The sequence below is a fragment of the Streptopelia decaocto genome, assembly GCF_964273445.1.
Source record: "Streptopelia decaocto genome assembly, chromosome: 3".
In the NCBI taxonomy this organism is placed as follows: Eukaryota; Metazoa; Chordata; class Aves; order Columbiformes; family Columbidae; genus Streptopelia; species Streptopelia decaocto.
The window spans coordinates 54716618-54742914 of NC_138656.1; the positions used below are offsets into that span (position 1 = coordinate 54716618).

The 26297-nt window shown below is 36.3% G+C and overlaps 1 protein-coding gene across 1 annotated transcript in view; it reads right to left on the reverse strand.

Annotated features, from left to right (window-relative positions):
• Positions 1-26297, reverse strand: part of SYNE1 (spectrin repeat containing nuclear envelope protein 1) — a 304124-nt gene that overhangs the window by 221781 nt on the left and 56046 nt on the right. The window contains exons 4-9 of the mRNA XM_082048748.1: positions 18856-18951; positions 16941-17024; positions 13253-13345; positions 11370-11548; positions 9633-9829; positions 9388-9497 (exon numbers count right to left, since the gene is read on the reverse strand). Of these exons, the coding sequence (XP_081904874.1) occupies positions 9388-9497; positions 9633-9829; positions 11370-11548; positions 13253-13345; positions 16941-17024; positions 18856-18951 (759 nt within the window). The remainder of the gene's footprint in view (positions 1-9387; positions 9498-9632; positions 9830-11369; positions 11549-13252; positions 13346-16940; positions 17025-18855; positions 18952-26297) is intronic.

Consider the following 26297-nt stretch of genomic DNA (forward strand, 5'->3'; position numbering starts at 1 on the left):
GATGTGAGTCTTACAGTGGTGAAATCACAACAATTTGTGACATTGCTGTGGCACAGATATTATTTGCAGTTCTCATCTGATATTAAATTAACACAAAGTCCTTTAAATATGCCTCAACAGCTAATTTTAGTCTCCAACATATTTGCAGAGTCAATTTTCAGTAAAAGTTAATTGAGCTGACATGGGAAAGGATTTTATCATCTTTTACCACCACTTTATTATCTAGCCTGTTATTGCTGAAAATAGTTATTTTCTGAGTGACCTCAGAGCAATCCTTGGCATCAAGCTCTGAGATAAGAAGTTGGGAAAATATTTTGATAGAGAATGTTTTAACAAGAAAAATGAAAATAGTGAAAGAGAACCCATTTTTTTCAGTTTCTATTACTTCCATGCCATCTTACAGCTTTGAAGAACAGCATATATGTTTTACAGTTTTGCTTTAACACTTCAGTCGGTCATGGCACTGGTGCTTTGCAAGGCTGCAAGGATCTCTGCAGAATTCAATGACCTGGCAGTGAACAGAAAAATGCTAACAGGAAATCTCAAGGTTGGTGAGTGTGTTATATGAGGTTAGCAGACAACAGAAAGTTTTTTTTTGCGTGCTGTGTAAGCAGGCTCATAAAGTGGGCTACAAGTGTCCATCTCAGATACCCAACCAATGAACCGTATGAGCTGGCTGTTAATCAGAAGCTACTCTTTGAAACCATATAAGCCACATTACAGTAAAATCTGTCAGAAACAGGTCTATTACCGTGAACAAATGCAACACTACATCATATGAGTTAATCGCCTAAAATGGGTGATTAAGTTTCAAGCATTACATGAGATCAGAAAAACCAGACCATGTGATAAAAAAGACTAGCCACTGACTGTATTTAAGAAACAATACACTTTCTTTTAAGAAAAGATCCTAACCTGGGAAAGAAGTCAATTATGGTTCCTTACTTTGAAAGCTGCCTGAAATATGTAAAATGTAACTCCCCTTAATAATTTGAAAAGTGTAGAGCTATTGCTTCATTTCAGCCGAGGAAAGGACAGGACCCTCAGATAAGAAAGAAACCCTGATTAGATGTATATCTACTAATTCTACTCAAAACAGCAGTAGCTGGTTGGACAGAATTTGCACAACAGATTGTGCAAACATCACAGGTATTATATATGTTAACTCACTAGGTAAATTCTTAGCTGGGTAGTTCCACTGAGATTAACATGATATTAGAGCAGCTGTGCTGGAACAAAGTTCACTATAGCTCATGCTCTTGTCTTCTGACAATCCCCAAAATTGGTACTTGAGAAAGAGTGTAGGACACATATGACACTTCCCTGCTCCAGCTATTTGTAATGCTGGGGTTTCCTTAGCTGCACAGTGGCCCAAGAAGCCAAAACTCCTAGTGATTCCAACTTCTCAGATCATTTAAATATACAGAAAGAGAATAAAATTCCTAGTCTTCTAGTCTGGTAGCTGGCTCTGTGCCTGGAAAAATAACATCAAGATTGTTTGAGACAAACAGCAAAGCCAGGACTACTCCCTTATGAGTAGAAGAATATAAGAAGAGAGAATTCTTAATTCATTCAGGTATCAAAAAAAGAACTTTGGTATTAAATACACTCCATTCATTAGAAGTTGTAACTTGAGCAAGACTGTTGAGATCTCTGTTAGTATTTAGCTGTCAGCTCCATAAAGGCAATACTAAACTATGTATCTTAATGGATTGAAAGACCTATAACAATCCTACTAACCAAAACTTTAAGTAAGATATTCTTGAAGTCAGGAAGAGAAAAAGTGTGTTACAATGTTGTATTTTTCTTTTAATTCACACTATAAATTCAGTTTTGTAAATCATGGCTTTTATTCCTCTACGGCTCACGTTCCTATTGCCGAGAAGCACCTCCTTAAGATAGCTCTTTGCAAGAAGAGCACCTGTGTGGCTGCAATATGTGCAAAATAAGTATTTTGCAAGATTCCTGTCAATACAGCTTAAAAATTTAATAATGGCTAAAACAGAGTTTGACCAAATCTTTCTGAAATAGAATATCACCCGGATCTAGAACAGCTCTATGGCACCTGAGGATAAAGAACACAGGAAAAGTCACACCTCTCATAAATTGCACACCATTTCTCTGACACTAAGTGAAGAGATAAAGTTAGCAGGTGGCATTGAGTCTTCTGTGATGGTTTTTTATTATTTAGACTTTTTTTGGTTTATTTTGCTTAATTGCTGATGTAGGTGTTTCAGTAACTGCCTGAGTGCTGTTAAGGACTGTGCAACAACGCACAACAGGCATTTTATGTATGTATTTATTTATTTATTTATTTTTTGCAAGTTTCCAGTTCAGCACATCACTTATCACCTGTGAACTTGGTTCACTTTCTTAGACATCAAGGCACCTGTCACCAACATGCCCAGGTTTAATGAACTATCATTCTTAAAACAAGACTTTCATTAGTTCCTAGTGGTTCTTACTCTGAGCTAAAAAATATATCAAAAGAATATTCTTACAGATATGTAAACTATTTTCTAAAGCCCACACATCTTTAGTAGCATACAGATCAGAACATAAACCCTAAGAGAAAAGTTATCTAATATAATTGTAAGTATTTATGTTTTCCCCAGTGTGAGGATCACTGAGATTTCTGATTACATTTATTTAAATTTATATAAGGCACTGTAACTTCTTTTCTGCATGTTACTTATAAACAGAATTTTAAAGTATTAATTTATCTCGACGCTATTGTATGAATATTCGCTGATTTGCAGAGATTAACAGAACTGGAGCACTCAACTATCAAAGAAGATCAAAGAATTAGAGAAAAGGGCATATGAGTGCCAATATTAAAAGGGGGTACAATTTAAATTTACAAAGAAATTTTTCACCCCGGACTTAAAGTCAAAACATTATTTTTTAACTGATATGCTAGAGTTAATTTGAAAATTACATAACACTGAATACTTCGGTGTTTGAAGTGCTAAAAATATATATGTGTTTCATGTGAAATTTAATTACAGACTAGAAAAGGAGTACTTTGTTGACTTCTCTAATATGTAATTATACATCAGGTGAACTGCTCAAATTCTCAGGCACAGGCAAGATAGAATTTTCAAATATGAACTTTTAAATCTAAAAAAAATTAAGTCACCTGTTCTTTCAGGGATGTTGAACTATTGAATTGCCTGTGTGCTGAGAAAATCAAGTCCCTTTAAAAATCTTTATATATGAATTCATTTAATTACACTATTCCTTTTGAAAACTCTGGTTTATATGTATGTGTTACTGGACGTATACGTGTATATATGTTACTGAAACAAGTTCACTGACAACAGTATCACAGATGAATGGTAAATGTTGAGCCAAGCATCATCTTCAGGGATGAGCTATTAATGCCTATCTGTAAAAGCAGACAGTAAATCACTGGAGTAGCTCAGAAAATTTTTTTTTGCAGTTGCTACTCAGGAAATTCCTCTGACATTGGGGAACTCTGCTGGCGACAGGATTATCTTCTGAATTACCTGCTCATCAGAGCACAAAAAGAGCAAGACTTCACATGAGAAATACTATGAAGGATTGTGCTTCCTCTACAACTAAATTTGTACCATGATAAAGAAATTCACAGATCTTTTGTCATTTCGAATCTTCACTAGCTGAAGCAGCAATGCACTGGGGCTGTGTAAGGCTAAGAATATAAAACACAGACTCATTAAAGCTACCCAAACTTGTTGGAATGGATTGAGATGACGGGAATAATTCTGCTATCAGTATTAATCTTCACTTCAACACATAACACTAGTTAGATACACAAAATATGAGATGAACTCTTGATCATGCTTACTTGAAAATAACCTATTGCTTATATATTAAAAAAAAAAAAAAAACAAAACACAAAAATTAATGTGGAACCAAAGTAATGAATTGCATCAGGTCAAACTATTAACACTACTGACTGACTTCAGGGACACCTGTTATTTGTTTCATAACACATGCATTTCTGCTGTCTTCCAGTTTCACCTCCAAATGTTCATCTCAAAGACTGCATGTTAGATTTCTGAGCTTCTCTCACTTAATACCAGACAATTATAAGTACCTAAATGTCCAAGATTATTAAAAATTATATTTAAAAAATATCATAATTCATGTGAAAAAAGGAGCAGTGCATATCATGCAATTGCACATGAATGCTCTCTCCTTTTAACACACACTCCACATATATCACTTACACAATCACATACACAATCTAGTATCTACACTATAAACCTAGTGCCATATAAAAATATCCATCTAAAATGAGATGAGTAGAAACATTGATCTGTAATCTATTTTTTCATGTTTATAGCTATACTTAAGAACACCAAAAGCACAGTCTGAGATTTATTATAAGAAAGTTTACTTGCTTTTCTATAATATTTATCTGAAATTATAAGCATTAGGCTGTTAGGATAAGCTCACGTAAGAAGGTAGACTTAGGCTCATCATGTTAATCTATTTGCTTTTTTGGAAAGAATAATGTAAGGCTAGCAAATCAATGTTCATAAAAACACCCAAAATCTAAAGTCAAAAAAGTGCAGGATAAAAACAGGTAACAAGCACAAAAGGTCCAATTCAAGCAATTATTCTGAAGCATATTACCCTTACCTTAAATTTCATAAAAGAAATGACAAAAGTTGGGATTGCTTGAAGTTCCTAGCAATATGAAACAAATGAGAAAACAAGAAGAAAATACCAACCAACCAACCAACCAACCAAACAAAACCAACAAAACAAAACAAAAAAGGCAAACAAAATAAAGCAAAGCACACAGAAAGTCCAATGAAAGAACCACACAAGAATATAAGATGTACTTAAAATATTATCAAATACATGTATCTGTATCATATCTAGTGAAATAGTTTTCATATTAGATCTGATTTCCAGATTACTAGTCACCACATGGTTGAACTTTAGAGTAACTGATTCTTTGAGATGTGTTGACTATATAAGTTCACACGTGCATAGCTGGCCCATGCATGATATATTACATCCCTTTTAATTCTGGAAATGCAAATTCCTTATAAACCATGCACTGAATTAGGAGGGAAGATGAATAAGAATTTGTATGGACAACAGATTTGAGGAAACTCAGTGGCAGCTGACTTGGCTAAAGGGCAGGGGGAGAGGGTTAGAAATCCTTCCCACCCCCATGAAAAACTACCCAGACACACTCCACAACAAACTAGGATTCTTCTAACTAAATGTAGGCATCTGGAACTGAGATAGATAGCCACTTGTTCAGTTATTTTTGACAGATAGAAAAAAAAGTCGCATCTAGCATCTACTGCCCAACTCATGTCATTCTACAGAAGGCACTTAACACAGGTCAGATGGAATACACCCTGAAAGTGCTTCATTTTGGAAAACAATAAATTAAGAGTATCCTAGGAGTTTAAGAAGCAAGAAGATTGCAAGATTATCTCTCCCAGGCACTTGCATTCTGATATATATATTTGTTTACACTAGACTTCAGGGAGAAGGCAGGACAAGAATATAGGGATTATACAGCTCATAAAAATATAACGCAAGTCTGGATTTCTTTTTAATCAACTGCCAACAACATTTTACCTATCATTACCTAATGGAAGGATTCACCTGAAGCAGTTTTAACTCTGCCGAAATGCTCTGCAACACAAACTCCCAGAACTCAATTTATTTAGAACACCATCTTAAGAAAGACACCCCCTGGAAAAGTGTCTCTCACTCAATACAGGTGCAGTGTAAGTACATAGCTTTTAGGTCCTAAAGATGGATGAATCCTTTCCTAAATAAGGAAACTAACCAAATAATGCAAAATTCCTAAGGAAAGCTTTATGATGGACATGGATACTCGAAGTCAGTATGAGAGAAGAAAGGGGCAATAGATACTGGTCTCCCTTGCACTGTGTTAACGGTGATCACAAGTGCATCAAGCTCAGCAACGTGGTCTCCACAAAACACAAAACGGCTATTTTGAAATGAACCTATTTTACATGTTGGGTCTGATCTTGCATATATTTGTATACCTACAGCTGAACCTGCAGGCAACACTTCTTGAAAAAGAATAAATGAATTTTCAATGTAAATCGATTACATAGTCACAGAAATACCTGACATCTGATTCACTGCCAACTCTGTGCAATGAGAACAGAAATACTGTCTCCTTTACATTTTTTCCAGTCTGTTAATCTAGCAAGGTGAATATTAGAAAAAACATGGGTGTAGAATGGGGTTAAAAAAGGCACTTAAATGGCTTGTGTAGTCAAGAAAGTCATTTGTTGTACTCTGACATACACAGTTACTTCTGTCAAAAAAGACTTCCTTTAATTCTTTGAAGAGTTAAGTTCATGAACATTTCCTTAAGTACTAAAGAAAACAGTTCTTGCTCTTATAAAAAGAATCTACTTTGCTATTTTTTCAAAGGAACTTAAATCTCCATTCTTGTGCGATGCCATTTAGAAAAGAGCATTCCTCTTGCATTGCAAGACCTCTACTGTCATGGTTTCATTAAAAAAAAAAAAATCTCAAATATATCTACTATGTTTTTAAATATTATCACAGAATTGCAGAATCAAAGAAGAGCTAAGGTTGAAAGGGACCTCTGGAAATCATCTGGTCCAACCCCTCTGCTCAAGAAGGGACATCTGGAGTCAGTTGCCCAGGACCATAGTCAGATGGATTTTGAATACCTCCAAGGACAAAGAAACCTCTCTGGGGAACTTGTCCCAGTGCTCAGTCACCCTCACAGTGAAAAAGTGTTTCCTGATGTTCAGAGGGAACATCCTGTGTTTCAGTTTGTGCCCATTGCCTCTGTCACTGTCACTGTGCTGTCACTGGGCACCACCAAAAAGACCATGGCTCTATCCTCTTTGCACCCTCCCTTCAGGAATGTACACATATTGATAAGACCGCTCTGAGCCTCCTCCAGGCTGAACAGTCTCAGCTCTCTCAGATGCTCCGGTCCCTTCATCACCCTTGTGGTGCTTTGCTGGTGTCTCTCCAACATGTCCAGGTCTCCTGTACTGAGGAGGCCAGAGCTGGACATAGTGCTACAAGTGTGTCCTCACCAGGTGACAACCTCCCTTGACCTGCTGGCAACACTGTCAATTTGGATCTGCTGTTGTGATAGCCTTACTTAACCTGGTGATTTAAATGATCCTTTGCTCAATTTTCACCAACTTATATGCAATTAAGAATCGGGGCTAAAATATGTGAAAGCACTTGGTGAAAAAAAAAAAAAAACCAAAAAACCAACACAAAACTCCACAAGATATTTCATTACGAAACATGTGCTTAAGATTTTTTTTCAATTTTCCTTTCAAATGCTACACAAATATAGAATGCTATACTTATGTCTGTATATTTTTAAACTGCATTGTTGGATTTTTCAGCACTATAATCTCTTCATAAGTATAATGTAATATGAATGACACTCTTTATTTTGCCAAGGGTTATCTGCATATCTTGTTTCATCTAGGTATCCTGCAGTGAACAGGATCAACTGCATGAAATCCTGGCTTCTTTCACCCTCCCTTCCAAAACTGTGTAAACTAAGGTCCTAACATTTTTTAGAATTTGTATATGATAGTCTGCCAAACCTATCATTATGATTTTCTTGAAAACAGATCAAATATCTTAAAATGCAAGTTCTGACTATAAGAAATTTGATTCTGTTGACAGATTCTCCCTGAAAAGTCATAAGCAAAGCAGTTGAGTGCAAGTTAAGCTTCTCTCAGTGATGTATGACAGAAATAAAAAAGTTTATAGTAATAAAAGACCAAAGTGTGCCAAAAGTTTTGCCATTTGACCGTTTGTATATATCCAGTCTCAAATTGATGAAAGCACTTTTCCCATCAAACTACAACAGGCCATGTAGTCCTCATCTTGTACTATGACCAGAGGTGAGAGAACTGGAAGTTATGGTGGACAGGACTAGGGAGCAACATATAGAGTGGACACAGGTGCCTGATATGGATAAGAATTTTTCCAGAGATGTATTAGCAGAATGCGTCAGAAAAAATTGAGGGTCCCATTACTATTCTAGACTGGAAACTCCACCGATGAAGTGATGTTTGTCTTAAATGGCTAGACGCTCCATTGGGGTGTGAGAAGGAATATAGTTCTTCCTCAAGGAAACAAAGAATTATGATACTAGAATTTCAGTGCAATGTCAAACTCTTACTTTCTTCTCAAGGTCTGGGAGTTCCTGATTTCTGCAGTGTCACGTGCAGGGGATCAGCAGTTCTACCAAAATTCACCTGGATTGCTACTGGAATATCTTAGCGACATCTAGGAAGAGGAAGCGGTTTGGGGCTAAGCATGTCGAAATGATGAGTTCGTGTTGTTTCAAGTAATTCACTGGGAATTCTGGAGGCAACTCAGTGGCTTTCCTTGCACAGCTCATGTGCTACCATCTATGATCATCTCTGTGGGTACAGCCAGAGGCAGTCAGAGTGTTGAGTGGCTGATTCCTGCATTGTCCTGCATTGTCTCTGCATAAAGCTCAGGAGAAGGTGGCAAGGTTGTTCCTCAAATTCCAACCCCAGCACAAGTAGCAGACCAGGCAGAGGCTGCTGGCAGCAGAAAACTGCATTGTGTGCCATGCTATGAAGGTGATGGGACTGCCTTAGCCTGCCACAGGCCATAGCATAAGGATTCAGTGCTCACTCCCCCTGCTTCAGCAGCCTCGTTCCTCAGTGGAATGCTGTGGCATCAGCACACTTATGTCCTCAACCAATGCTGCAGCGAGGAAAATTAAAAATTCCAGAGCTCAGGCACTAGAATTGGACAGTAAAGCTACAGCTGCCTTAGGCACATATAGCCACAAGGAGGGAGATTCACTGCTCTCAAAGCTGTTCTATACTCTGTAGAGAATGCAAAGAAACAGAGATAAAAATTGCTTCCTATTTCTCTCTTGCTGGGGCTGAGCAGATTGTCTCAGCAGTGTTTCCTGTGTTTGCCATGAAGAAAGCAAATGATCAGGATTAGGAAGTGAGTCATGATCACCTGGCACCAGTAAGTGTAGCCACTCTAGTGTAAATCCAATGCACTAGAGCATATACAAAACAAAACAAAAAGCAACAAGAAAAAAAACACGACAGAAAACAACTCCTTAGAGAGAATAATCAAACATCACTGCACAATAGAAAGAAACTGGTGTCAAATGTGTAACTGCCTCCATTTTATTTTCTCCATCTACCAGTTAATATCTGCAATATTGGTTCCTTTATCCTCAGCCATCTTTCCCAATTTTCTTATTGTGTTCACTTTTCACCTGAACTGCTCAACAAAAGCAAACATAATAAAATATGAGAGCTATGAAATGTATTTACAAAGCCCCCTTCATGATAAACTGATTTGTGTAGTTATGCAAGAGAAACTTACGTCATTGTCCTGCACATCAGTCACTGTATGATGAGGATCAGGATAGTACTTCAAAAACTGTGCTACATAGGTCATGACAGACTTTTCATCTGGCTTGTCAACATCCACATCTACACACGAACAGAACACAATAAATTAATTTTTAGCTGAATGGCATCAAATGCTGCTTAAATATCTAAACACTTTGAAATAGCACATCTGATTTAACCCATGCAAGTAGTTCAAACTTTTTACAACTATGGTACCTTCTGGATCAAGGAGCCTTGGAATTCCCAGTTCTGCTTCTGCAAGTGTGAAGGCTTCTTCCAGGTTTTCTCTATTCGACCTTCCCCTCACTTTCTCCATGTCCACTAAATCTGGCCGAATAGCATGAATAATGGAATGAAATGCAACACCACTCCTCCAGCTTTGTCCAAAATCTTTTATTTCAATTCCAACTTGCCTAAAGAATATTAAAGGGAAAAAAAAAAAAAAAGTGACTTGCAACAACATCAGGCCTAGAAGAAATAGGGGACGAGACAAGATGTTCCACCCAGTGGTTACCCATATGAAAACTAAACCACCTGTTTTTTCCTGCAATGTTAATCAGGTTGACTACAGCTCCATCCATCCACTGTATAAATTCATTTCTGCCTACAAAGATCCAAGAGTTTTTGTCATATGCTTACCATATTTGACTCCAGTGAGCTTGTCAGTGGCAATAAGCCAATGGTATTTTGAACAAAAGAAGTGCACCAAGGTTCCCTTAGACATTACGGTAGTCTTGCCACTGGGAGGTTCACAGCAACAGTAACTCTGAATGAAGGCTTCATCCAAAGCTCACTGTGATCTATGAAATACTTTCACTGAGTTTAATGAACTAGCCCTTGCAAATTACAGGATGAAGCAGGGCTGACCAAAGTGTAGCCTCCTTCCTCTCTGATTCTTTCAACGCATTTCACCTACTCTTGCCAATAATGATGACAGCTGCATTTATGAACCTCATTTTTTCATTTGTATTTTATTTGTTTACATGCCTGGAAAGTGCAGCTGAACACTTTCAGTTGCCTATCTCTTACTGACAACAGTGCAATAGGAAGAATGCCAAATTAGACTGTAGTGCACTATAAATTACTGTTTTCTGCCTATTTATTGGAGAACTAGAGAAAGTTTCTACCTTTTCAGTTATATTTCTTTCCTCTAAGGCACCATTGCATAACTGGCCATTTCTCCTCCATTTTTTGTACATGATTGTTCTCTTCAAATAGCAGAGACTCCTTAGCTCGAAAAAATAAATCCATTATATTCTTTTGCATCTTTGATTTTTATTTTCTTATTGTGGAAGCCATCAAACTACTATTGTACCTTTGATCTAATTTATGCTTTTTTTATGCCACTTTGGAAACAGAGCAAACGTGGGATAATTATAACAAATAAAGGAGAAAATTCTTAAGTTAACAAGAGATGGCAAGAAATAACTCTAACATAACTTGGATTAAAAAGAATGAAAATTCATGGCAATTTCTTTAGTAATAGGTCCTTTGTATCACAAAACTGCAGAAGGATATTAATAATTTTTCATCACTTCCCCTTCAACAGCAAGTGCCAGAATTTAGTGCTCCTACAAGTTCTGTAACTGAGGAATGCTAGCTCAGTGTGTGACTTGCATTGTCACATTGAGTGTTTTGGCATCACGACCAGTACATTGTCATTCAGACATGTAATTCTCTTTTCCAGCTCCTCATTCTGTCAAAGATAATCCCATTCATTAATTGGAAACTATAAAATATGATTGCTTGTAAAATTAATGCAAATAATTCTTTATTACTTGCCTGTTGTATGGCGGTGATATTTATCAGCCTCAATTGCCAAAAATAATATGATGACAGAGAGGTGCTGTATAAAAACAAAGCAAAAGGACAATCCCTGACCTACAGACTTTAGAATCTGAAGGAAAAGTTTGCCTGTAAAATATAAATTCAGTTAATTTGTAGGTTACTTACTTTGCTGCTGTGTATTGTATCCATTTTAACAAAGCCTTCCTGGCACTTCCTTGGACCTTGGTTACCACCTTCCGTTTGCTTGGGGGACTCGCAGTTTCTGAACTGACAACACTCTCCACAGAAGAAGCGCTGCTAGACAATGACTGCAGCTGTGGGAGGTTGCTGGTAAGCTCTTCAATCTGCAGGGAAAAAAATGTTAATGGACTGTTTGTAGATAATCTTCTTAATTCTCACCAGTTTCTTAAATATTTTCCTAATACAACTGAAAAAATAAAGTTGGGCAGAAGCTATGATTAACATGCTGTGTTTTATTTAACTGTACATTAAAGTAGCTTCAAAAATGCTAATGTATGTGCCCTGATGGTGGTATTAATTTCAGAAGTATGACATCAAGCAATCAGACATTGTTGACACTCTACAGCTAGAAAAATAATCAAGTGTGTCATGTTATCTATTATGAAAAATTGCCATTGAAAGAGGAGACAGTGGCTTACATTTAGCTTGAATTCAAATTATAAAACAATCCACTAATTTCAGAGGAGGCTCATTCAATTAAATGGAAGTAACCTCAATGATCTCCTCTGGATAGTTCTTTATTTACCATTTTACTCTTTTTCTGCAAATTTAATTGCAGCTTTGCTTACAGGTACATTGTGAAGGAATGGACTGCAGGCAAAGTGCATTAGCAGTGCTTGCCAAGGGTGTATGACAGTTATTTGCATCATGCCTTCCATCAAATGAAAATCTTTAATGACTCATTTTAGAAAATGGAGTTGACTAACAATCTGGTTCTCTAACATGAAAAAGTAATAGCCAGAGGATGTTTCAAGATTGTCTATGCTGCCTAGTTTTGGCAAATCACAGAATGAGTCTGCCACAATGAGACACATGAGTTCTCATGCATTTCTGCTTCCACTCATGTTAAAATTATCTATCTGCCTATGACGACTAAAGAAAATCCCCAAAAATGACCCAACTGAAACTAATGTAGAGAACTAGACTCTCAGTAACTCTGAGAAGCATCATTTTCCCCATTCATGTCAGTGTGCTAGAAATTAAAATAAGACTGTTAATATCACTCTGACTAACTTTTAGTCTGGGAAGGAGATGTGAACCTTTGAGGCATCTCACTAGTTGGTGCTTAGGAGAACAGCACCCCTGATGCATGAAAGCTACATCACAGGAGAGCCAAAGCCAAAGAACTCCATAAAGAAGAGCAACAAAATTATGGGATAGTGTGGCTTATTTGTTTGTTTCATTGGTTGTTTTGGGGGGTGTGTGTGTGTGACTTTTTTTTTTTTTAATGGTTGAGGGTTGAGCAGTGACTCATTTTTTAACTCATATGGACAGGACTCAGAAAAACATTTTTCCCTCCCACCTAGCTTCAACAGAATGCAAATGATTTCTCCTGTACAAATTCCAAGCCCTCTCAAGCTACACCATTCACAGCTAATTCTTATCCTTGCAAATACCTGCATCTTCCAGCAAAATCAGCATGTCCACATGTATTTTTTTAAAATAATTACTGTCTGACATCAAGTGCACCAGAATTAGATATACAGCACAAACACTACTGAGAGTGCTAAAGGTATTTATACCAAGAATCTACAACTCTATTGTTTTCTTTTGTTTCTCTGTTGTATTCTTCATGAGAAAGTGGAAGAATACGTTCCAGTGATGAAAGAACTCAATTCTAGGCCCAGATTAATATATTCCAAATACAAGTATCTAATTTCACCCAATATGGAGCACCCCTACCATTGATTGTTGCTTTATTCAGGATCAGATCCTCAGCTAATTACACTGGAATTACACCAGTTCATATGAAATCATGATCTGGAAACGTTTGAGCAAGCGACACTGAAATATAAACAATGTAGTACCTGAAAATATAAAATTATGGTCCACACCAAGCCAAGTACAATAGAAGGCCTGCCATCAGCAATATCAGTTGAGTTTATGTTGACAAGTTTAATCTATATATGAAAGAAAATATGTTATTAGCACACACAAGGAGTGATAAAAAATATAAAACACATTTCAAATAGGTTTTATATTTTTAATGCATTTTTGCAATCAAGTAGTAAGTTTCTTAATAAAAAAAAACCCTACACATTGAAAGGTGCAATTTCACTTTTTAGAAGAGTATAGCTATAGGTAATGAAAGATTTTTAGGACAATTGCATGCTATTATTTGTAGAACAAAAATATTTAATTTCAAGCAGAAAGAACAATAAAAATTACATAGAGCTATTGTACAAACCGGAGATCCTCTGTATACCGACTAGCATGAAAAGCAAAGAGAAAAAGATGACACCAAAAAAAAGTTTTAATTAATTATAAGGTAAATTAAATAATTTAATTTTATAATGCAAAAAAGCACATTTTTGGCAGATCTGGCAACACAATTAATTAAGTAAAGCAAATTAAATACCCATAACAGATTTTCAATTATGCAGGGTTTTCTTGCTATAGTTTGAATAGATTTGGAATGGAAAGATAAAAGTGAATTTCAGAATAAATAAGAAAAGGAAGGGGTGGAGGAGAAAATATAAAAGAAAGATAAGAGAAAAAAAGAATGCCACAGTTCTCCAGTACAGATTTTTATTGTAAAGGGTATTACCGCTACTGATTAAGGCTCCCTTGCAAGACAAACCTGACTATAGTTCTTGTACAATAAGAAAAGAGTTGGAAAAAATAAGTTATCCAAGGGCACAGTTTTTCAACTGAAACAGGAACAGATTCCATGACCCTAAATTCCCGAATGCTAATCTGTAGTCTGAATAAAATATCGCCCCAAAATAAGTTCATAAGATAAAAGGCAGTAAATGAGGGGATAAAGAATATATCAGAAAGAATTAACAAGTAGATAATGCTCAAGGAAACAGAATAAAACAGGTAGTACTGGAAAATCAGCAAATATGTTAACACTTATTTCTTCGGCAAAACTAAGTCTGCCATCAATCATGATATAAATATGAAGGGCTGCTAAAGTGTTCATGCACGGCAAGCTTGTTCATGGACAAAGGTTGCGGAAAAACCTTGAAGAACAGGTTGCAGAAAAGCAGGAGAATTACTTTAGGTGACCTCATTTGTCTCCCAAAACCAGAGAAAAGACTGCAGTTCTCTGAATCAGCAGCTGGAAAACTACTAAATAATAATAGTGACAAACAAAAAATTGTTGTTCAGGGCTGTGAAGCTCCTGTCAGAATTAAAACTCTACAGGCTGCTTGGGAAGAGGCAAAGGAGAAATCCCCACAGGTTACATTTCTAGCCCTCTTCAGCAAGAAACCTGGCAAAACTCTGGGAAAACTGACATTATACACCAAGAGTCTCATTCTCTCAGCTGGACCAAATCCAACAAAAGCATTTTTTTTTTTTTCTAGAAAGTGCGTTTTTTCTTATATGTGTTACAGACCAAAAGATTTACAGGGATTCAACTAAATATTTTGATTAGGCTACTGCTCACAGAAGCATAGCTTAGCTAGTCTAGTTCTTGTGTTACCTTTGTCTTATACTCCATTAAAATTGATCTAAAACTACAAAATAAACTTTTCACAACCACAAAAAAAAAACCACAACAAACCAAAACCAAACCAAAACAAAACAAACAAAAAAAAACAACCAAAACCCAAAACCCCAAACAAACAGTTTGGTCTACAATCATATGTGTTAATTGCCAGCTGCATTTTGCAGTATTGCAGGAGTATCTCTAGAAGTCTGTTCGGATGGTGAAAACAAGTAGTTGATTAAACCTGGAAAAAAAAATAACTTATGGGAGAGCCCATGGAGGAAGGAAACCCTGTGGGCACTCCCCAAAGTGCTGCATGCAGCCACCCATCTCCCTTTGACTACAGACCAGTGACTGCACTCAGCTACTGTAAGAGGCACTTGTCTGAACAGCTTCCCCACCTCCTCTGGGAGGAAAAGGTTGACACACTGAGTATATGCATCCTTCAGTCTGCATTAAACCTAGGGACCACCTGCTGCCACACACGAGTCTACCTGACACATCGCATATTTCCAGCTTCCTCTAGAAGAAATCTGCAATATTGATACAAAGTACATAGAAAAATGACTAAGAAAAGTCCAGACAAAAATACCCAGATATTGTAAGCAAAACCACAATACGCCCTTTCCGGCAATCTATTTTGATCCTCAGCAAGGTCAGTTATCTGGATGCACTGCTGTATTATTCCTGGGATGTAAGCTGGGTCATTAAAAGTTCAGGTCACTGAACATGTGACATGTAGACTTAGGGAAGTACTTTTTTTTTTTCTCTTCACCCCAGCCTTGCCTTATCTTGTTCAGGTCTCGCCGGGAAGCTCTTGGTATGTAAGCCTTATCAGGCTGTATATGATATGGTTTGTATTAACAAACTGTACTAGTGAAATCATGAGCTAAAGCTGAATTTTGCTTTGGGAATATAGTTGTCTTTGCTTTGGTTATATATTTTTCAATTTAAAAAAAAAAAAAAGTTCTCTTATAGATTTCTTTCTACAGGCATCTGCTAAGATTGTTGCCCATGGAAGAGAAATACGGCGTGTTTCAAAAACATGGACCCAAAACACCTTGTGTTGCAGGGTTGCCACGTTGCAAATGACTGAGGCTGGGGCTGTTTGTGCGCTGGGAGAGGCATCTAGTGGTAATCATTTGAAACTTTATGCTCTGCCCTTTCAAGGGGTAAGAGTTTCATTCCTGGGTGGTTCCTGGTTGCAGAGATACTGTGATTTCAAATCTTTTTGAAACACCCTGAATAATTAGGTCAAGATGCCATAGGGTTAAAGACAGGGAACGAATGCCAAAGCGCAAAAGCTCCTGGTGTACAGCACTGTGGAGACACAAAATTCATCAGGTGTTACATCCGAATTGATAAAAACTGAACTAAAATGCAGAGGAACACAATATCTGTAATCCAATTTATAAAACAGATACAAGTCACTACAATATAGAGAAAAAAGTGATGAAATAAGGTAGAAATAGATTGCTTTTATTTGATACTCATACCTAGATCACATTGAGTTTCTAGGTTTTCTTTTGTTAAATTTATAAAATATTCTCCTTCATTTCTAAAATGTTCACAGCACTGTATGTACCAGAATCAATCCAAGAATTAGTCCTGCCAAGCTAATAAGGGGTCACACTGTTCTAAATTTCCAGGTCTATACTTTTAGGGAGTAGAATTTTGCATGCACAACCTGGGGAAGTCCAGAAATCTATTCTTTTAATTATAAATTAATGTCCCTACTGAACTGAAGATCACTGTTCTTTGCCAAGAACAGCAATAGGAAAGTAGGGAACGTGAGGAGCTGAAGGGCACATTAAAAAAAAAAAAAAAAGAGAGATCATCCAAGGTGAATCTAAGTAAGGAAAAAAAAAATTGCTATATATTAATATTGGAACTTGACATTTTCATTTACAGCAATTTTTAGGCACTGTATAGAAACTGAAGTCTGCATACATAGCTCCAGCTTTGGAGAATAAGAGTGGGTAGGTGAATACAAATCACACAGTTAAGGAAAGAAAGAAAAAAAATAAGGAAAAACCAGGACTAAATCCTACCCAACCTACCCGTCTTCCTTCTAGAAACTTCAGAGCTGTGCCAATGTTGGCAACCCAGTGAATTCTCTTCAGTTGACGTCCCTGCTCACAAGGCTTAAAGAGAAAGAACAGTGTAAAGCTCAATTAGATTTATGCCAATTTGATGCAAAAATTAAGTTGCCAATTATTATGACACCTTAAGTACATATCTTAGTTTGTTTTACATGTTAAAATGTTCCTTGGAACAGTCAAATTCTCTTTTTGCATATACTAACAGGAGGACAGACAGATATAAGGGATGTAACTGTGACGGTTCTATTATAAAAAATGACAAGATGTCTTAATAACCTCAAGATGCAAGTTGTGGGCTTCAGCCCATAAACTTCATCAAATCAGAGAACTGTTTTTCTTAGGTAAAATAAACTACTTCTCTTTTTATACACAGACACACACACATATATTTGAGAGAATGAAACAATCTTTTAGTAAAATATTTTGCTTGCAATGGGGACGTTGAGGTGGTTATTAATTTTAAAAATCAGTCTGCAGTGAAGACTTTTCACCTAGAGGATTTGTATCCATTCTCTCTAATACCTCATTGGTTATAAAAAAAATCTGTCACAAACCCTCACCGAACAATTAATTTTGCTGAACTTCAGACACATAGGCGAAAAAAAGGCAGAATTATTTGAATTAAATCAAGAACACATTCTAGGCTTCTGATATTCTACAGTGGATTTAAATTCTCCACTGAATCTTATATTCTAAGGCAAATATACCACTACTATCATTTAAATTTGTGTTCATAAAGTTACAAATGAATTTAACAAAAGGCTTGCTATAGATTCTGAAATTCCTGTTGCAGTTACTTCAGAATATCAGACATTATTCTGGTTCCGTAATCTCTCTTGTCTTTCACTAATTCATGTAGGCAGGATACAGCCAATGAATTTTATTTTAACAGGTGCAGCGTTAAAATTCTTTTCCTGTTTTACTACTTTTGTTTTGCCACAAGAGGGAGACTTTCTGTATTGCACGAACAGAAACAGGTGAATTTCAACAGAGCAGAAACAGACTTGAAAGTATAGCTTTTTTCCTATCTTACAGTGAAATCACTCTTGCAGTCTGAATTACTACCTAATTTTGAGTATCACCTGAAATCAAAGTGGAGGTGAAATGTGAGAAAGGCACGTGTGGCACTTGCAAAGTGCCCACATGTGAGGGAGCAGGTAACATCTGAACCCTCCAGGCAAGCCAAAGGACAGACTGTAGCTTTGCTCTTTCAGACGCTGCCACCCAACCTGCAAGTTGTTTTGGAAAATGTGAGAGCCTTTGGCCTAAAACTCTTTTGTTTTTCTCCCACATCACAAGCACAAAACCAGCCTGGCTCCCAAAAGACAGTCTGTCATGTACACACCGTGGCCTTTGTACACAACTTGGCTGTGAAAAAGCCATTTGGCATCAGACAAGGTTCTTTACCGTAGCAGAGCAGCTCTCAGGGTAAATGGATATAAGACCCCATTAAATTTGAGGGGCTTACATTTTTTTTTTTTTTTTTCAAAGAGAAAGCCATAAATTGAGCAAGAAAAGACTGACATTATTTATTCATAACGTATAGAAGTAGCTTGCAGTTTACACCTTGTTTGTGTCATAGTAACACCCAGATGAACTGCAAAGACTAACACAAATAAGCAAATTTTTATGAACTATTAACACAAAATTAATAGAAAATGAATAAAATCAAGAATGTCAGTCTGTAAACATCTTTTTTTGTTTGTTTTGTAGCCAGATAGTCCATGCTGTGAATAAACGTGTTTTGCTGTGTAGCAGTCATGTTTTTTATGGTATTCAAATATAGAAACATATTATAAAATCATATTATAAAATTATATCCTAGAGAAGTTATGCAACTATCGTGTGTATTCAGAAGGAAGGACGTTCTTACCAGTTTCTGCCCTGAAAGAACTTCCAAAAGGGCAATGAGCATTACACCATCTTTGATATCTTCAAAGAGATCATTCACCAGCATGGGAGGATTGCGCTGAAAAGGGAGAAAACGTCAGGTATTATAAAGGCTCGCCAACATTACCATCCTACTTGCCCTCCTTGCAAACAGAAGCACAAAGAGTGGCTGGTCCCCTTCTTTATGTTTTATAACGTTTAATATCAATGTATTATTTAACCATTGCTTTGCCACCATATTATTTAACTATTTAACATTTCTGGTGCAGGACTGGATGCTTTCTGCCACTAATAATACAGTGGAGGAACCTCTTGCTCCCTAAAACAAGCAAAGAAACACACCAACAACTGCCTATGAGTCTATAAAATACACACAACTTACAGATGCACTACTACAGTCACACTTCCATCTATCGACATATTTTGCCTAGTGTTAAGTATGTCACAGAAATTTCATTCTCTCAGTCTGCAAAATACAAGGAGCTATAGGAAGGAAAGATCCCTAAAGCAGTGTGGCTGGCTGAGCAACACTGCTGCTTTCTCACAGCTGACAGTTGTTGCACTAAGTCACTGTATTTTCTCTCCTCCAGGCATTGCAGCCTTCCAGTGCTGTTAGCACTGCGTCAGCTTCTACTTAAAACAAATTGCTTAACATATGTCTTTACATTTGCAAACACAATACAAATAAATCTTGAAACAGATGATTTAGGAATTTTGAATGACAAGGTCACATAATTAAACTCAATCTTCTTAAATATATCCCAGTTTGTGGAACTATGGCACTCAGCTGGTCAGTATTTTAATGATCACAGAGGATCTCTTAGAAACAGGAAGTTTGAAAGTGGTAAAAGAAATACAACCTCTAGCTTACATGAGCCTGTCACGATTCACATATTTATACCTGGTAATTCACTAAAATGACAATCAGAATACAAAATTCTTGAAATTAGTTCAGGTTTAATAATTTACTTTTGAGATACTTCTGAAAAAAGAGACTTGTACAATAACCTTTTACTTCTGTTCTGCAGAAACACAGATTTGAAAAGATGAACCTAACAAACAAAGTGCTGCCCTTGAAAAGGTAGAAATGCTATAACAAATCAGGAAAAAGCAAAGGTTTCTAGTTCCCCAAATCAAAACACCCTGTCTTCATTGTTCAGCTTGGATGAACTAATATTTCAATGAGACATAACTTTGGCATAAAGTGGAAAAAGGACTCCTGCTGAAAGCAGACTTCATCTGACATTTGGCATGCTCTAATAGCCACAATAATAAGAGTCTATTTTCTCATGTATATGAATAAAGCAGTATTACAACTCATTAAGAAGGTATATTTAATCATAGTTCTTTTTTACTTTCTAGCAATGCAATAGATAATGGATCATGTTCTTCCTTAATACAACACCGAAGAATTCTACAGAGCAAACAGGTCAGTAGAGATTAATTTGCTCCAGTAGAATGGGAGCAAATCATGGGCGGTTGACATAAATGCAATTAATTTTTCTCACCTTCTATGTTACCATTTCCTGTTTGAAGTTTGGAGCAGCTTTGGTTTTATCAGTATTACCGCATGATATAATACTGAAGAGTTTTGTGCTAAAATAATTCAGCAATAATCATCCTAATCCAACAGGATGTGAAGGCCTAAAAATCCCAACATGCACCTAAATGCCCAAGTAGTGAGGTTTCTCTCATGAAGCTCACCCTACAGTAATGGAGATAGGTTCTTATAGAGGGCAATTTAGCATACATGTAGATTGAAGGGTGCCTCACAAGCTTGGTGCCAATCACGTGCCTGTCAGACGACCTGTTTGAGCATAGCCCAGCGCCCTTCCAGCTTGAGTGGTTTGATATCCTTACTCTCAGATCAGGGTACAGGCCAGAAGTTGCTTCATCCCAACATGAAGTCAAAAGTCATCTGGCATTCATATGCAAACCAAACCTTGGAAGCAGCCCTGGTTTCCACAGCGCATGGTTTCACACTGCAGATACCCCCTCTGATTGCCCACGTCAAGCTCCGGCTCTGAAGCACCCTCCTCATGACAGTAGTTACAAAACTTAGATTTGCACCCAGAGTGAGGCATTGTACTAAGATAAGGCAGTAAAAATATCTCTGAAGAGATAATCCAACGAAATTAACACCTACAGTACTTTCCTTTCAACATGAATAAAATATTGGTTTGGGGAAAACCAGGGGATGAGAAAGCATTGAATAAGATGAGAAGCAACCAAAAAAAAGTCAAATTACTTACATCAAAATTAATAAGACCTATTGCTCTGAAGTGTGAAAATCACAATTGCCCATAAATCAGCAGGCTGAACTGCACTTTTTGTTGCCAGAAAGTTGCGTAATGACAAACGCTGCCAGTGTTTGGCAGCACACACCATGTACCTTAACACCAATAAAACAGGAACAGAAGGCAGGTACAACAGCTGCGTCACAAGATCTCCTGTATGAGACTCCTCTAACATGGAAAATTAGTTAATTATACAGACTGCCAAAAAAACCATATTATGCTTTATAATATAATGTTTTTCATTAACCTGAAGATGCTAACATCTGATTACAAGAAGGTAAGACTCTCATCATGTTTCTGGGCATATAGCATAGAATTTACCATATTATTATGACTCCAGTCTCTCTCAGAAGTATGGTACAAATTATATTTTTAGTGCCATATATAGAAGAATAGATTAATCTTTTACATAGGGATTCTGTAGTTACCAATCTTATTCTCCTTGTCAGTACAATACAGGGAGATAAACATACACTAGCTGATACTGATTAGTTCATACACCCTTATGTATTGTATAAGGACCATCACACAAGATGGCTGAAGCTAGTGGACTGTTTTTCCAGGCAGAACCTCTACTGAGATTAAAACAACATCTTCTGTTGGAATGGATAAATACCTATTCCTTTGCTGCATATATAGTGTCAAATGAAATGAAAGGAAAAAGTGAAGATGTACACTGCTTACTTACTAGCCTCCAGAGATTAAATGTTTTTTTAAAGCTGTATTCAGTTAAAATCTATTAATACTTTTTATTCTAGAGGCTCAACAGGACTTAACACCTATTCAGTTAGCTGCCTTAATGCACTGCTAAAATACTAACTGCAAATCAGTAAAAGCAGAGAAAGAAAACTAACATAACACCTTGTAATCTTGAAAATGTTGAATGTACTCCAGATTTTGGCTTTTTACATGTAAATGTATAACTTTAGCAATGCATTCAACTGCCATGATCCTAATACACTGTATTTTGAGTGTTGGAAAGCCTGTGCAAATGAAGTAATTTTTAAATCAGGAAAAAAATAACAGTTTAAAAGTATATGAAGTAATATCTCAAAATCCTACAATATTAAATAAAAGCTGCTATTTATAAACTTTTTGAACAAAATTCTTTGGAAGAACTCAAAATATAATTCAATGAACAATCAGACATTAAATCTACAACTTGTCAGATCTACACCAAGATTTCATACGCTTTATTATTTTTGTTTTTTTGTATGCTTCTCTAGGAAAGAAAAATAGAAAAATAATACTAATGATGTGCTACATACTGCATTGTATGTACTAAACACTAATTTATTGCAGTATATGCAATCACAGTAATGTAGTTTATAGTGACAATCACATTTAGGAACAGTCATATCACAAATGCAGAGGCACACTCACTACAAATAAATTCCTGTGCTCTGTAGGAGGAATATGAATTAATTGGGAATGAATCTTAAAGGTTAATGAACCAGATTTTTCTCATATTAAGTATTTATTTAAATAACTGTATTTAGAATTGATCACAAATGGGAACTGATGAGGAAATGCTTTGCTTAAACTTTGCTACAGGAAACTGGTCCTCACACCCTGCACTTAACTTTAATGAACAAATCGTGCTATACAAACAAAATCACAATGGATGCTAATCCAAACCTTAGAAACGACCTTTGCTACGTTAATTTTTAAAAAAATGTTTCAAAAACTCCTGAAAAAAATATGCTAAAACCTATCCACATGCACAAATAGGAACAAATCTGTGTAACTACTGAATTATCTCTATGAGAACAGGAAGGAGAATATGAAATTTCAGAGTTACTCTGTAAGAGCTGGCCCACCCCTCTGCCCCAATTTAATTCCTAAATCTTTAAGCACATAGATTTTCATGTTCCTTGTTGTTAATGGCTCTTTTTATGAAGAAGGTATGAAAGGATCCAGCCCTAAGTTTTATGATCAGTTTCATGACACAAATTAATTTAGTATTCACTTTTTAACATTAGAGTTTACATACAATACTAGTGAAAACACACAGTGGCTGTTGGAGCAGAAAACTGACAGGCAGATTTTCATCATAATGCAGTCAAGATGGGCATTAGCTTAAATTTTTTCTGTGTCAGTGACTCAGATACTGTGAGCCTCTGTATTCCCATTTGAAAAAAAGACAAATACCACAGAATTAGTTCATTGATGACAATTGATGAGGTTCTTCCATGAAGACCCATTTACATTCTAAGAACAAACTACCACCACTGGCAGCATTGTGTGTGGACACTGTAAATCTTGACATACCCATTACTTTTTCTCTTTTTCTTCCTTTCTTTGCTATAAAATACATAGTTTTGCAATTTCAAAACTTCTAATGTAAGGTTTAATGCCTAGGTTTAATTCAGCATTATGAAAAAAATGCATAAGTGTAATTAAAAAATATTACCCATTCTTAGTTTTAATTTTATATTCATCCTCTGCTTTTTTGTTGTTGTTGATGTGTGCATCCTTTTAATGGAAATACAAAATGAATAATTTATTTCAGTATGTATTTGTTGTTCCCTCTGTTTTGTGAGTTTACAACAATACTTTGGTGAGCACAAATACTGAAGTTATCCCTACACCTGTGAACAAAGATATTATTTGGTTGGGTTAAACCAATTTACAGTCTGTGTTCCGAAGCTTTGAAACTACTTTTTCCCCAGCACTTTCACCAAAGATGAACCATGCAATAAAAGGCGTATGGCTCTGTTGTTTGAGAGAGGCATATTTTTCTTCTGCTTTACTCATCTAATCCATTATCTAAAAATTGATATAGGCAAATAAATGAAAAAAAACATTTAAGTATTTTCTCTTTTGAATGGATCTAGTATCTCCTTTTTGACATATTTGGTATAATGTTCTTCTGTATTTTAAATTTAGACTTTGAAAAGATGCCAGAAATGATATTCAGAAGCATACTCAAATTATTCCTGTCTTTGAAGGCTGAGACTGAGAGGAAGGAGATTCAGTTCTAGAATCTTAGAGAAATATGAATAAATGATATGCAATTAGAAAACTTCTTGTCCTGTTAGCTATGCATATCTCAATTGTCATTAGTAGAACTGCACAGATGCACAAAAATTAATCTGGATGGCCAGAAGATAGTTCACATTAATTTGGTAGCTTATGCCCCAATTTCTGCAAGTGGGTGGCAAAGAGACAATTTCCAGATGCCGAGTTTCCCGAGATCCACAGAATGGATTCAGAGCCAGAATCACAGAATGGATTCAGCAAGGGTTAGAGAGACAGAGAGCAGAGGGACAGATGCAGACTAGCGCTAACAACTGACCGCAAATAAAGCTGTATTATTCTACCTGTTAGTTATCATACTTGTAGTTCTCTCCTATGTTCATCCCTTGTGGAACACTGCCCTGTGGGTGAGGACACGGCTGTTTTACCTCAAACTTTCTTTGACATGCCACATAATTAGCTGATGCTAAATCCTTTACTTATGTTCTGCTTGTGGAAGAATACATCTATGAATTAGGAAACTTAATTATAAAATGGTAGCATTCTATTATAAGAGCAAGAGAGAATATTATAAAATAATCATACCTCCCTCCTACTCCCTTTCATGAAGTTCAATTCACTGGTACCCCCTTTTCATTTACCTGCTTTGTTTATTCTGATTTGTATCCATATTCTCAAACCCATTCTTAACTTTATATTTAAAAAGCCAAAAATGGTGTGGTGTTTAGTTAGGTTTTGGGTTTGTTTGTGGTTTTATTTTATTATTTGTTTGTTTTTTGTTTTGTTTTGTTTTTTAATCTACTTGATGCATGTAACTTAGTTATTGAATAAGTTTCTGTTTCAATTAGAGCATGACTTTTTAAAATTAAGCATATCCTAAGATTTTAAAGATTAGCAGTGAAGAATCTTTCACTCATAGCAAACCCTGAAAAACCATCACATCCTGCTATATATTCTCAAATTATTAACTGTCCTCAGTTCTACCTATTACAATCAAATCAGTTCTGCATTTCCATTTCTTTCAAATCACTACCCTCACAATGTCAGAAACTGCTCTTTTTTTCTTTAATTCTCCTTGGCTCTACTCAACCAACACAGTACAAGGATAAAAATTCTGAGGTAGAGTTTCCTTTCTTTTGCCAGCAGTAAACCCACCTTTCAAATTGCTACAGTGAAACCCTATCAGTCTTTGCTTAGAAAACATTAATTTCTCCTGGTTTTGAGATTTTATGCAGTTACTCACCAGTACTGACCAAAACATTCAAACTCATTTATGATGGAACATTTCTCCAGATAGCCATGATGTTAGAGTTACATACTTTAGCTATAGCATTTTTTCTTATTTCATCCTATTACTTTTTCCATTACTAATTTTACTAGATTAGTAAAAACGGCAACTATTAAACTTTCCTCCAAAATCAAAAGGAATGAAACCCAAAGTTTTACCAGAGTAGCCAAGAAATAGAAAGCCAATTTAAGTGAAGTTACTGTTAATTTTGAAGCCTGTGTATATTGAGTCAAATTCAGCACAGTAGATCTGGATTGCATTTTGGATTACATTGTACACAGCAATCTGGCAACTGGTGTATGCACACAAAGCAGGGGAGCGGAACAAGGCTCTGCCTTTGAAAAAAAATAACCCTGTAAATTCACCTATAATTATGTAAGTAACACGTATATGTCCTTGTGATGGGTTGAACTGCTCTCTTCACTTCCCCTTCTCAACAGGATAGGGGATGAAAACAAGGTGAAGAAGCCTGTGGGTAGAGATAAAGACAGGGAGTTCACTTACCAGTTACTGTCACAGGCAAAACAGGCTCTACTTGGAGAAAAATAATTTCTTTTAATGTATATTAAATTTATATTCATTTTTTAAAATTTATATTAATTTAATTTATTTCCAATTAAAATAGATTAGAATGGTGAGAAACAAAGACAAAACTTTAGCTCCACTTGGAAGCAAATCTGGCCAGGGATGTCAAAGACAACAAGAAGGGCTTCTTCAAGTACATCAGCAGCAAAAGGAAGGTTAGGGAAAATGTAGACCTCAGGGGTCTTTGCTTGGGCACCTGGGGCGCCTCCTTGGTGTCTGCAGGGCTGTTTCTCACACTTTCTTCCCTCACTTCTCACTGCCTGTGCAGAATTTTGC